General features: G+C 52.9%; 2 protein-coding genes across 2 annotated transcripts; one reads left to right on the top strand and one right to left on the bottom strand.

The window, feature by feature from the left end:
- Nucleotides 1–414: 414 nt before the first annotated feature.
- SEPMUDRAFT_151871 (carbohydrate-binding module family 43 protein) lies at nt 415–2,769 on the bottom strand. Its single transcript, XM_016907094.1, has 2 exons — nt 2,299–2,769; nt 415–2,223 (listed from the first exon to the last, which is right to left on the bottom strand). The coding sequence occupies exons 1-2, from the start codon at nt 2,418–2,420 to the stop codon at nt 711–713; spliced, it is 1,635 nt and encodes a 544-aa protein (XP_016757126.1). The 5' UTR covers nt 2,421–2,769; the 3' UTR covers nt 415–710.
- Nucleotides 2,770–5,017: 2,248 nt separating this feature from the next.
- SEPMUDRAFT_151870 (glycosyltransferase family 48 protein) lies at nt 5,018–12,154 on the top strand. Its single transcript, XM_016907093.1, has 3 exons — nt 5,018–5,657; nt 5,846–11,364; nt 11,418–12,154. The coding sequence occupies exons 2-3, from the start codon at nt 5,876–5,878 to the stop codon at nt 11,746–11,748; spliced, it is 5,820 nt and encodes a 1,939-aa protein (XP_016757125.1). The 5' UTR covers nt 5,018–5,657; nt 5,846–5,875; the 3' UTR covers nt 11,749–12,154.
- The last annotated feature ends 490 nt before the right edge of the window (nt 12,155–12,644 follow it).

The raw sequence follows: 12,644 nt of genomic DNA, 5'->3' as shown, positions 1-12,644 counted from the left end.
CTTAACCTACCTCCTCCTCCTCCTCTTCTCAACAATCACACACACACACACACACACACACACACACACACACATAAAAGAAAAGACCTCCCAAGATTCCCCCAAAAAACAAAAGGTCGCTTGCTTACTTACTACCAAACATTATCACCAACATTGTCCTTCCTTCGTCCCTTACCTTATTACTGGCTGACATATCTTACGCACCTACCTAGTTCTTCGATCTTATACGTCTGGTCGTACGAGATACATTATGTACCTGTACTATGTAGTGGGATTGATGCTAGGTAGATAGAGTTGGTCTGCCTAGGTACCTTACATGTACTACTTCTCTACCTCTTACTCGAGAAGCAAAACATCTACTTGAGCACACACATATACACAGATACTCGACAATCTCAAAGAAGTACTGAAAAGGTAATTTTGGCAAGCCTTGCATTGAAACATCGCTATACAAGATCAAAAAGCATGTGATTATCTACCCAGTCTCGCCCCATCCATCAATGCCCAATTAGAAAAAGTGTTTGTGAAGAACCTCGATCAAAGGCCCCTCCTACTACCATCACATCCAATTGGCATGTGCTGCGTAGGCCCATCCAAGTACAGGAAACGTTATCATGGTAACATGGCCGTTCCCCGACTCCTATTCCCATGGATCATCCTGTGCCGTACATCCAGCTACTCCACACATTCGAGAACATGTCCGCTCAAATCTATAATAGGATCATGCCAGCGCCAGAAATCATTCCAAGAGTCACAATAAAAGCCATTGGAATGAGAGAAGACACTGCTGTAGGTACACCAAGCGGTGCACCTGCACCCTGTGAGGAGTGCGATCCAGAGCCAGATCCGGATTGCTGAGCCTGATCATTCGAGTTTGCTGTTGGGCTCGAAGTGACGAGACCGGTACCGGCAGTTCCAGCCTCAGACATGAGAGTCTCGCAAGCTCCGGAAGCGGTAGTGGCAGACTTGACTTCAGCGGCGCCATCGAAAGCGCAAGCATCAGCTGCGCTGTTCTGGGAGAGGTAGTATTGGTTGAGGGCGAAAGCGAGCTGTTCAGTAGAGTTGCACATGCTGTAAGCACCATAGTCACCAGTGGAAGCATTGGCAGTGATGCCAGCACAAATGTCGTCGCCGTATCCGCAAACGGTGCCAAAGAGATCGCCATAGTCATCCACATTTGTAGAGCCGGTGACGACACAGCTGAGAGAGTTGTACATGCAGTTGCAGAGCTGCTTGTTGGGCGACGGTGGAAGAGGAGAGGATTTGGCGTTCCAGTCGTCCGTGCCGTCGGCTGGGCAAGCAGCGGCAGTGTTGGATGGCGTGTAGTCGGCCTGGTTGACACCGACGGGATTGACCTTAGCAATTTCGGACTTGAGGTTGTCGAAGTCTTCCAGAGTCTTCACGTCATTGCCGTCAACAGACACGAGACCGTAGTCGTTCGCCTCCTGGAAGTACATGTAAACAATGCCACCGGACCAAACAGGCGTCATCTTGCTGCCGAAGAGAGCCCCGACCTCTGTGAAAGGGCGCGGCGAAACGGCGTTGCAGCCATATTCGGCGAAGAAGACGGGAACGGAATATGTGGAGAACTCCTTGGTGCGCACATCGAAGCCAGACTCGGTGTAGGAAGAGTCGCCACACCACGAGTAGATGTTGTAGCCCCAAAAGTCAATGGCGCTAGCGGGATCTCCGCAGTTGAAGAAGTCGGCCATGTTCACACGAATGTCAGCGTCATCATTGGTTGCGTATCCGACACCAATGGTTCTGTATCCTTGAGACTTGATGTATGCCTTGGTGTCGCGGACTGCGGCTTTTACGAATGCGCTGGCGTCGGTGTTGTTTGGTGCGTTCGACACCTCATTGCCGGCGAAGAAGCCGAGGACGTTGGTGTAGTTGGCCATGGCATCAACGACGGAGGTGTATCGCTCGTACAGCGCATCATTCCAGGCGGGATCATCGCGGTTGATGGATGAGCCGTCTACAGGCGCAGACAGATCGGCCACCACGTAGATACCAGCGTCCGAGAGCATGGTCATGCATTCGTCGTGGTTCTGGTCTGGGTTGATGGCGTAAACACGAATGGTGTTGGTGGAGAGCTCCTGGAGATATGGAATGTCACGCTTGCAGGCGTCGGCGTTGGCCAGAGGATCGCTGTACGTCTGATCGCTTGTGGTCGAGCCATTGCCGGAGTAGTCCTGCTGGTAAGCGACACCCTTCATGAAGCTGCGCCCGAGTGTCAGTACAGATATCTTAATGCTGCCGGTGTACTGTTGTCACCGTCGCCGTCACTGCTCTTACAATTGAGTGCCGTTGTTCTCGTAGAAGAACTTGGAGCCCTTGATGACGATCGCAGGGAGATCGGCGGCAGCGGCGCTGCCCACCAATGCCGCGGCGGCGGAGGCCAATGTGAAGGTCCTCATGATGTTGTTTTATGAAAATACAGTACGCTGATGGTGATGGTGATGCGGGAGAGGTGGCGCGAGTGAGGTTGCTGATCGAAGGGATGCAAGTCGAGGAGTGCGCTGAGCTGGAATGCCGGCGTCCACCAGGGAAGCAAAGGAAGCAGGCAGGCGTCAGGCAGGTATGGCGGCTTCTGATGCTGGGTGGTCGCGTCCGGTGAACGAGTGTGAGGTAAGGTAGGTAGGTATAGGAAGGAAGATGGTGATGTATTAGTGCCAAGGCGAGAACGATAGACAAGCACACGAAGGGAGGAGACAAGCAAGATTGGCAGACGCGACAAGGAGAGTGGGTGGCAGTGGGTGGTGATGTGGGTGGAGGCCGCGAGAGTTGAGAGGTTTGTTCAGGAGACAAGCCGCGAGCCGAGAGCTGTCCGTTTCTGCTTGCGCGTCTTCGCCCTGCGCTAGCCCTGTTTGGGCCACATGGAACCGGGAGTCGCCACTCACTGGCACTCACTCAGAAGTCAGAACGCTGCCATCGAACAACAATTACATTATTACCTCGAAATAATCATCTCTGCGCATCTACAACCATTGGCATTGCTACCTGTACTCCACCCCTTGAATTTGACGTGTCTGGAGTGGGTAGTGCAATACGGCTGCTTACAGCGGCAACTCTGATGCATACCAGGTACCTTATCGACCACGCCATCGCCTCAGCCTCCTCTCACTACTACATGTCACGTATATACCTACTCACTACATGACCGTGTGTATCGTACTCTTCACGTGCGAGAGCGGCGGGATTACTGTGACGATTGCGCAGTCTCCTAAAATTACCTACACCACTACACACACCAAATAAACCCTGTGTGTTGTCAGCCTCAACGCTTTCACGAGCCGGCACTTTTCTAGAATGTCACACTAGGTGAATCCTCAGGCACTGATTTAGTTTTGAACGACTGTTTAACCGGATCTCTGTTCCGGATATCAAACCATTATGAATTCCTTCGGTTTGGCCTCTCTCCTTGTGGGAAGCATGATGATGGCGACAGAGAGCGAGAAAGGAAAAGTTGCGCAAGGATCCATGTGCTTCGCCAAGAAGACGCCTGCTTTTTTCTAGCTTGGACAGCTGAGAAACGAGCGTTCTTCGTCGCCCGAGCAAGATCAGCACGCCATACCATGCGAGAGCATCACCAGCTTCATGTACAGGTATCTTTTACAGCTCCCCTAGCAACGACCTCACCCTGACGACTTCCCGCTGCTGATGCTCGATTTTATGCATGTGAACTGTGGACAGTCAGCAGTACGCGCTACGCAGACGCTGGGCTGGCGCTGGGCAATCGGACCAGTTGAGACTGGCCCGTCGTTCGCAGGACTACTGCAGGTACCAATGCAGAGCAATGGAGCTGCTGACGCGCACACTGCACACTGTGGGAGCTTTTCAGGCACAACAGGATTCACACACTCTTCCGTGCTGGCCGAAACGTCGACAGCATTTGTAGATCGAAGGCAGATATTTCGAGAGCTGCGTCTGTCGACGCTGTCGGTGGTGGTTGATCGCGTGGTCCAAGTGCTCTGTTGCTGTCAACAGTGTCAAGGTTGTGTGGCACGCCTCACACTGGAAAGCTTCCTGGCAGCTTTTCGTGTTTCAAAGTTTGTGCCACGCGCTAGTCAGCATTGTTGCACGGCACACCTGGCCTATCGTTGAGCTCGAGTGAGGCGTCGATACTTGTTTTGTGTAGTTGTGTTGATGTGGCTGATACAAACAAGTATTCTTGATCTTATTCATGCAGGAGAGGGTGGCCTGCGACATAGACAGAAAGCCTGCCATGACGCATCTCATGAAGCAAGAAGAGCGAAGTGCTGTCTAGTATAAACAGCCACCCCCCAGCAAATGTTATCATATCGATTGTGGCAATTCTGGGATTTGTGAGGTGTGGTAGAGTTACTGTTCAAAATAGAATCGATACATGTAATCATTGTAATGCAAGCCAAGATCCATCATTTGCCACACTGGATACCTCCTAGTGGGTACGCGCCTCCTGCAGGTCACTCAACATTGCGGCATCTGGAGATACGCTTGTCCGAATCAGACGGTGAGGTGAGTGTTCTATCGTCGATTGCACACATTTTCTTGTTCGCATATCGCTGTTGATCTTCACAGTCCAGTTCGACGGGTGGCTGCAGCCCCCCCATCAGAGCATCGTGGCGAAGTACGAGAATGTGCATGGGGACTGGTCGTCAGCATTACATGTACTGTCAACGAGGAGCCGGATTGCAGGCGTCTACTCCGAACACATTGCTGAGCAAAAATTCAGAGCCCAAGAGGTGTAGGCTGCATGACGGAGTGCAAGGAAAAAGTTGTTCATGGAGACTAGAACGAAGGCCAACCATGAATATCCACAGATGAGTGGTCCTCGGCCGGGACTATGATCGGTAGAGAGCATTGGTGTGTTTTGGCAGAAGTGGCGCCAATAAACATTTCTCGTTTCCCCTTTTTCGCTCCCTGCTCCCTGTCCATGGTCTAGCGCGTGGTGACTTCCAGGATCTGTCACGCACATTTGTAGTAATAATCCTGTGCTGTCCTTTTTCCTCCTCCACTTCTCCAGCGCTGCCTCCCGCCGTGTTGCCAAACAAGCAACCCACTACCGCTCCCATCACCACCACCACCAGCCGACGTCTCGACCGGTCGTGGACAGACCATCAGGTGTATACACATTCGTTCGGGCGTGGAGAGTCGTGGACAGTCGCGCATCGGCGTGGAAGCGAGATTTTCACGGTTCAGTCGGAAACATCCAGGGCCGCCGCCAATCAGCGCCGCCAATCGAGGAGACGCACGCATTGGCGCACTCTTTTGCCCCAACGCGCGTTCTGTACCTTCGTTCTCCCAGCAACAGCGAAGCATCAGCCTCTCTCCTTCCTTGCACACAGCACCATCGCTCTTTCCTGGAACCACACTCCACCACCTCCACCACCGCAGCAGTGCGGCATCTCTCTGTTATTTCGTCGACTTCGCAACGGCAGGACCTGCTCGCTGTCGCCCTCGTTTGACTTGCTCCTGCTCGTGTCTGGGATTCCGATCGTGGACTCCACCAACGCTCGCTCCATTTCTGCCCGCCACTCCCGATCAACACACACACGGCAGACCGCTCGCTCGTCAACAGCACCACCCTCTACAATACGGCTACAGACCCATAATCGCGAGCACGCGGCACCGCTCTCCCCCAATTGCAGTGCCCATGCTGCACGTTTGAACAGGTACGCTGCCTCGATCGCATCTGCCCCCTACCACCGCCCGTCTCACTGCCGTTTCACACCCTCCTCCTCCTCCTCCTCCTCCTCCTCCCTTTCTCCCATCCGCCCACCACAGCACCCTCTCTCCGCGCGGCCGTCGACCTCGTGCCCGTCTGCATGTGCCATCGTTCCCTACTAACAGTGGCGGGCAGTAATATCTAATCCGACATCCTCCGCCCATCATGGCGCAGCCCCACCAGGGAGCTTACGATGATGGCTACGGTGCTCAACACCCACACGACCCTCATGCAGCGCAAGATGGGTACTACCAAGACGGCCAGGCGTACTATGACCAACATGGTGCCGCGTACGGCCAGGGCCAGCACGATGGCTACTACGACGACAATGGATACTATCAGGCCCAGCCTGGCCAAGAAGGGTACGCGCAAGACGGATACTACGATGCCCCTGGTCAACAAGGTTATCAAGACGAGTACTACAACGACCAGTACTACGACCAGGGAGCTCCAGCTGCAGGCCAGTATCAGCAACAAGGTCGCGCGTACGCAGGCCAGCGTAGGAGCGGTCGACGCGGTCACGACTCAGAAGAAGACTCCGAGACCTTTAGCGACTTTACCATGAGATCAGACATGGCTCGCGCTGCGGAAATGGACTACTACGGGCGTGGCGATGAGCGCTACAACTCGTATGGCGATGGCACGGGACGAGGTTACCGTCCACCATCATCGCAAGTGTCCTATGGTGGCAACCGCTCCTCGGGCGCGTCAACACCGGTATACGGTATGGACTACACGAGTGCTTTGCCAGCTGGCCAACGGTCTAGAGAGCCATATCCAGCCTGGACCTCGGACGCACAGATTCCACTCTCCAAGGAGGAGATTGAAGACATCTTCCTCGATTTGACTGCAAAGTTTGGTTTCCAGCGTGACAGTATGCGAAACATGTTCGACCACTTGATGACCCTCCTCGATTCTCGCGCCTCCCGCATGTCGCCCAATCAGGCACTCCTCTCGTTGCACGCCGACTACATTGGCGGTGAGAACGCCAATTTCAGACGGTGGTACTTCGCCGCTCACCTCGATCTCGACGACGCTGTTGGCTTCGCAAACATGAAGCTCGGAAAGGCGAATAGAGCGACCAGAAAGGCGCGCAAGGCCGCAAAGAAGAAGAAGGACGCCAACCCTGAGAATGAAGAGGCGACTCTGGAGAGTCTCGAGGGTGACAACAGCTTGGAAGCCGCCGAATACCGCTGGAAGACACGTATGAACCGCATGTCTCAGCACGACCGGACCCGACAGATTGCGTTGTACCTCCTCTGTTGGGGCGAAGCCAACCAAGTGCGTTATATGCCTGAGATCATGGCCTTCATCTTCAAGTGCGCAGATGATTTCTACCATTCTCCCGCATGCCAGAACCGTGTCGAGCCAGTCGAGGAGTTCACGTACTTGAACAAGTGCATCACACCATTGTACACCTACTGCAGAGACCAAGGATACGAGATCTACGAGGGCAAGTACGTCCGCAAGGAGCGTGATCACCAAAAGGTCATTGGCTACGATGACATGAACCAGCTCTTCTGGTATCCCGAAGGTATCGAGCGCATCGTTTTTGAGGATAAGACCCGCCTTGTCGATCTGCCACCTGCGGAGCGGTACGAGCGTCTCGGTGACGTTATCTGGAAGAAGGCCTTCTTCAAGACGTACAAGGAGACACGTTCTTGGTTCCACATGTTGACCAATTTCAATCGTATCTGGATTATCCACGTTTGTGTCTTCTGGTTCTACACTGCATTCAACTCGCCAACTCTGTACACCGCCAACTATCAGCAACAGCTCAACAATAAGCCCCACGGCGCCGCTCAGTGGTCTGCTGTCGCTCTTGGTGGTACTCTCGGTTGTCTTATTCAAATCCTGGCTACTCTGGTAGAATGGATGTACGTTCCACGACGATGGGCCGGCGCACAGCACTTGACCAAGCGCCTGTTTTTCCTCCTGGGCATGTTTGTTCTCAACCTCGCTCCCGCTGTCTACATCTTTGGCATCAACCAAAAAGGCAAGATTGCCCTTATCTTGGGTGTTGTCCAATTCTTGATCGCCTTGGGCACTGTCTTCTTCTTCGCCATCATGCCTCTTGGTGGACTGTTCGGAAGCTACCTGAATGGTAAGCGACGACAGTACGTGTCTTCTCAAACCTTTACAGCCAGCTATCCTCGTCTGGAAGGCAATGACATGTGGATGTCGTACGGTATGTGGGTTTTGGTCTTTGCGGCGAAGCTTGCTGAGTCTTACTTCTTCCTGACTCTCTCGTTCCGTGACCCTATCCGCATCTTGTCGACCATGGACATCCAGAACTGTCTCGGAGACCAGATCATCGGCACAATCCTGTGTTACCATCAGCCAACAGTACTTCTCATTCTGATGTACTTCACTGACCTGATCCTCTTCTTCTTGGACACTTACCTCTGGTATGTTATTTGGAACTGCGTCTTCTCCGTGGCACGATCTTTCTATCTTGGTGTGTCTATCTGGACGCCATGGAGAAACATCTTCTCTCGCCTGCCGAAGCGTATTTACTCGAAGATCCTGGCCACCACCGACATGGAGATCAAGTACAAGCCCAAGGTCCTCATTTCGCAGATCTGGAACGCTATCGTCATTTCCATGTACCGCGAGCATTTGTTGGCCATTGATCACGTCCAGAAGCTCCTCTACCACCAGGTTCCATCCGAGCAGGAGGGCAAGCGCACTCTTCGCGCTCCCACCTTCTTTGTGTCTCAAGAAGACCACTCCTTCAAGACTGAATTCTTCCCATCGCAATCTGAGGCTGAGCGTCGTATCTCTTTCTTTGCCCAGTCTCTGTCGACGCCAATCCCGGAGCCATTGCCAGTGGACAACATGCCAACCTTTACGGTCATGATTCCCCACTACGGCGAGAAGATCTTGCTGTCCCTCCGAGAGATTATTCGTGAAGACGAGCCATATTCCCGAGTCACCATGTTGGAATACCTCAAGCAATTGCACCCTCACGAGTGGGATTGCTTCGTGAAGGACACCAAGATTCTCGCTGACGAGACCTCGCAATTCAACGGCGACTACGAGAAGAATGAGAAGGATACGCAGAAGAGCAAGATTGACGACCTGCCATTCTACTGCATTGGTTTCAAGTCTGCTGCGCCAGAATACACTCTTCGCACACGTATCTGGGCCTCCCTGCGCTCGCAGACTCTCTACCGCACCATCTCTGGTTTCATGAACTACAGCCGCGCCATCAAGCTGCTGTACCGCGTCGAGAATCCCGAAGTCGTCCAGATGTTCGGTGGCAACTCTGACAAGCTCGAGCGCGAGCTCGAGCGCATGGCTCGTCGCAAGTTCAAGATTGTTGTCTCCATGCAGCGCTACGCCAAATTCTCCAAGGAGGAACGCGAGAACGCAGAGTTCCTCCTGCGCGCCTACCCTGATCTCCAGATTGCCTATCTCGACGAAGAGCCTGCCACCCAAGAGGGCGAGGACCCCAGACTCTTTTCTGCTCTCATCGATGGTCACTCTGAGCTTATGGAGAATGGCATGCGTCGTCCCAAGTTCCGTGTCATGCTTTCCGGTAACCCAATTCTTGGTGATGGAAAGTCTGACAACCAGAATCACTGCCTGATCTTCTACCGTGGAGAGTACATTCAGCTCATCGATGCCAACCAGGACAACTACCTCGAAGAGTGCTTGAAGATTCGATCTGTGCTTGCTGAGTTTGAGGAGATGACTACTGATAATGTCTCGCCATACACTCCTGGTCTGCCACCTACCAAGTTCAACCCTGTTGCCATTCTCGGAGCTCGTGAGTACATTTTCTCTGAGAACATCGGTATTCTCGGTGATGTTGCTGCTGGAAAGGAGCAGACATTCGGTACCCTGTTCGCTCGTACTCTGGCCCAAATCGGTGGTAAGCTTCATTACGGTCACCCGGATTTCCTGAACGGTATCTTCATGACTACTCGTGGTGGTGTCTCCAAGGCTCAGAAGGGTCTTCACTTGAACGAAGATATCTACGCCGGTATGAACGCCATCCTCCGTGGTGGTCGCATCAAGCACTGCGAGTACTACCAGTGTGGCAAGGGTCGTGATCTTGGTTTTGGATCGATTCTGAACTTCACCACCAAGATTGGTACTGGTATGGGAGAGCAAATGTTGTCTCGCGAGTACTACTATCTCGGAACCCAACTGCCTTTGGACCGCTTCCTGTCATTCTACTACGCCCATCCCGGTTTCCACATCAACAACTTGTTCGTCATGTTGTCGGTGCAGCTCTTCATGTGGTGCTTGCTCAACCTGGGTGCCCTCCGACACGAGACCATTGCTTGCCGATACAACCGCGATGTGCCCATCACCGATCCGCTCTTCCCCACTGGTTGCGCTAACATCGTTCCTATCATGGACTGGGTACAGCGTTGCATTGTCTCCATCTTCATCGTGTTCTTCATCTCCTTCGTGCCTCTCACGATTCAAGAATTGACGGAACGTGGGTTCTGGCGTGCGGCAACTCGTCTGGCAAAGCACTTCTCCTCGCTGTCTCCTCTCTTCGAGGTGTTCGTCACCCAGATCTACGCCTACTCGCTGCAGCAAGATTTGTCTTTTGGAGGCGCTCGCTACATTGGTACCGGTCGTGGTTTTGCCACCGCCCGTATGCCATTCGGTGTGCTCTACTCGCGATTCGCAGGTCCTTCCATCTACCTGGGTGCCCGACTTCTGATGATGCTGCTCTTCGGTACCTTGACGGTCTGGGGTTACTGGCTGCTTTGGTTCTGGGTGTCTCTCCTGGCGCTCTGCATTTCGCCTTTCCTGTTCAACCCTCACCAGTTCGCTTGGGCCGACTTCTTCATCGACTACCGCGAGTTCCTCCGCTGGTTGTCTCGCGGCAACACCAAGGCACACTCGGCGTCCTGGATCGGATTCGTCCGTCTGTCGCGTACTCGTCTCACGGGTTTCAAGCGCAAGGCACTCGGAGAGCCATCGGCCAAACTCTCTGGCGACACACCTCGTTCCAAGTTTACCAACGTGTTCTTTAGTGAGATCGTTGGCCCACTTGTGCTGGTCGCTGTCACCCTGATCCCATATCTGTTTATTAATGCCGGTGTGGGAGTCATTCCGAGCAACAATACCGATGGACAGAATCTCAAGGCCACCAGCTCGCTGATTCGTGTTGCAATCTGCGCCTTTGGCCCCATCGGTGTCAACGCTGGTGTCGCTGGTGGCTTCTTCGCCATGGCTTGTTGTATGGGTCCAGTGCTTAGCATGTGCTGCAAGAAGTTTGGTGCCGTCCTGGCTGGTATCGCTCACGCCATTGCTGTCATCATGCTGTTGGTCTTCTGGGAAGTCATGTTCTTCCTCGAGAGCTGGAGCTTCGTCAAGGCTCTTCTGGGCATGATCGCAGTCGTTGCGATTCAACGCTTCATCTTCAAGCTCATCATCGCCCTTGCTCTGACAAGAGAATTCCGCGCCGACACATCCAACATAGCATGGTGGACCGGAAAGTGGTATGCTCTTGGATGGCACACACTTTCGCAGCCTGGCCGTGAATTCCTCTGCAAGATCACCGAGATGGGTTTCTTTGCTGCGGACTTTTGCTTGGGACACGTACTCTTGTTCTTCATGCTGCCAGCCCTCCTTGTTCCTTACATTGACAAGTTCCACTCTGTCATGCTCTTCTGGCTCAGGCCCAGGTATGTCCCATTTCCCTGCACCTCATATGGCTACGTACTAACATGATTCGCAGTCGTCAAATTCGACCTCCCATCTACTCTCTCAAGCAATCGAAACTTCGACGGAGACGTGTCATTCGCTACGCGATTCTCTACTTCTCCATGTTTGTTCTGTTCATCATCTTGATGGTCGGACCGGTCATTGCCAAGAAGTTGATTGACATCCCGAAGATCGACATCATGGAACTCCAGCAGCCATCTGACTGGAACAACAATGACACCACGAACTCCCAGACGGGTACCGCCCTCGGCTCCGGAGCCAGACCGACGGCCAGACCATCGGCTACTCGTGAAGCATCGAGGATGATGGCGAGGATGATGATGGATGCTTACCAGCAAATGTAGAGACTGCGAAAAAGCATCTTTTTGACGACACGGCCGAGCAGAGAATTATCACTCCCAGATTGCACGTTAACTAGACCCGCTGCCTGGACACGACACGACGTTCTGTCGTGGAGTTGTCTCATGTACCAACAGCATCATGAGGAGCGGGAAGACGCTCTACCATCGTCGCCCATGGGCGAGTTGCGGGTGGATGATGGGAGCAACTGTATTTCACATTATACATGGAATGAATTTGGCGCATACAGATGGCATGGGTGAGGCGCAACATACATGATGTTTTGTTCATCACTGCTCTTCAAATAGTTTGCCTGTGGATGGGCTGCTCCGTTGCGATGGGAGTAAGAACATTGCAAGCAGGATCAATGTTTGTTGATAAGAAAAAAATTCAGAAGTATCAGTTTTCGGCATTCTCTCTCTCTCTCTCTCTCTCTCTCTCTCTCTCTCTCTCTCTCTCTCTCTCTCTCTCTCTCTCTCTCTCTTCTTGTGTGTACGCGCGTATATGAGTAGGATGTTTGTGATTCCAGAGCGGAAAGCTAACGGGTTGCAGCTGCACTACTCCTCCGGACAAAACGTACTGAGATATCTCAGCTCTCGAAGACGACGGAGCCCCAGGAGTCGAGAACAGCCAACATCTGCATCTATAACTAACTCATCTTCTTCGACGAGTAGGTATCTATTAGGAATATGGAAAGGAAACACTACACCCTTTTTCCTTTGGTTTTCCCCCCCGGAGGCGAGGCCAAACGAGCGACTAGTGACTCTAGAGCTAAGAGGTATGTAGGTATTGTATGTTAGCTTCCGTAGAAGAAGAAGAAGAAAAAGAAGACGAAACGAAACGAAACGAGAACGAGGGGGAGAGAGAGAGGAGGGAGAGAGAGAGAGAGAGAGAACTACCT

Source organism: Sphaerulina musiva (genome assembly GCF_000320565.1).
Source record: "Sphaerulina musiva SO2202 unplaced genomic scaffold SEPMUscaffold_11, whole genome shotgun sequence".
Classification (NCBI taxonomy): domain Eukaryota; kingdom Fungi; phylum Ascomycota; class Dothideomycetes; order Mycosphaerellales; family Mycosphaerellaceae; genus Sphaerulina; species Sphaerulina musiva.
This window is presented reverse-complemented; position numbering and strand designations above follow the sequence as displayed.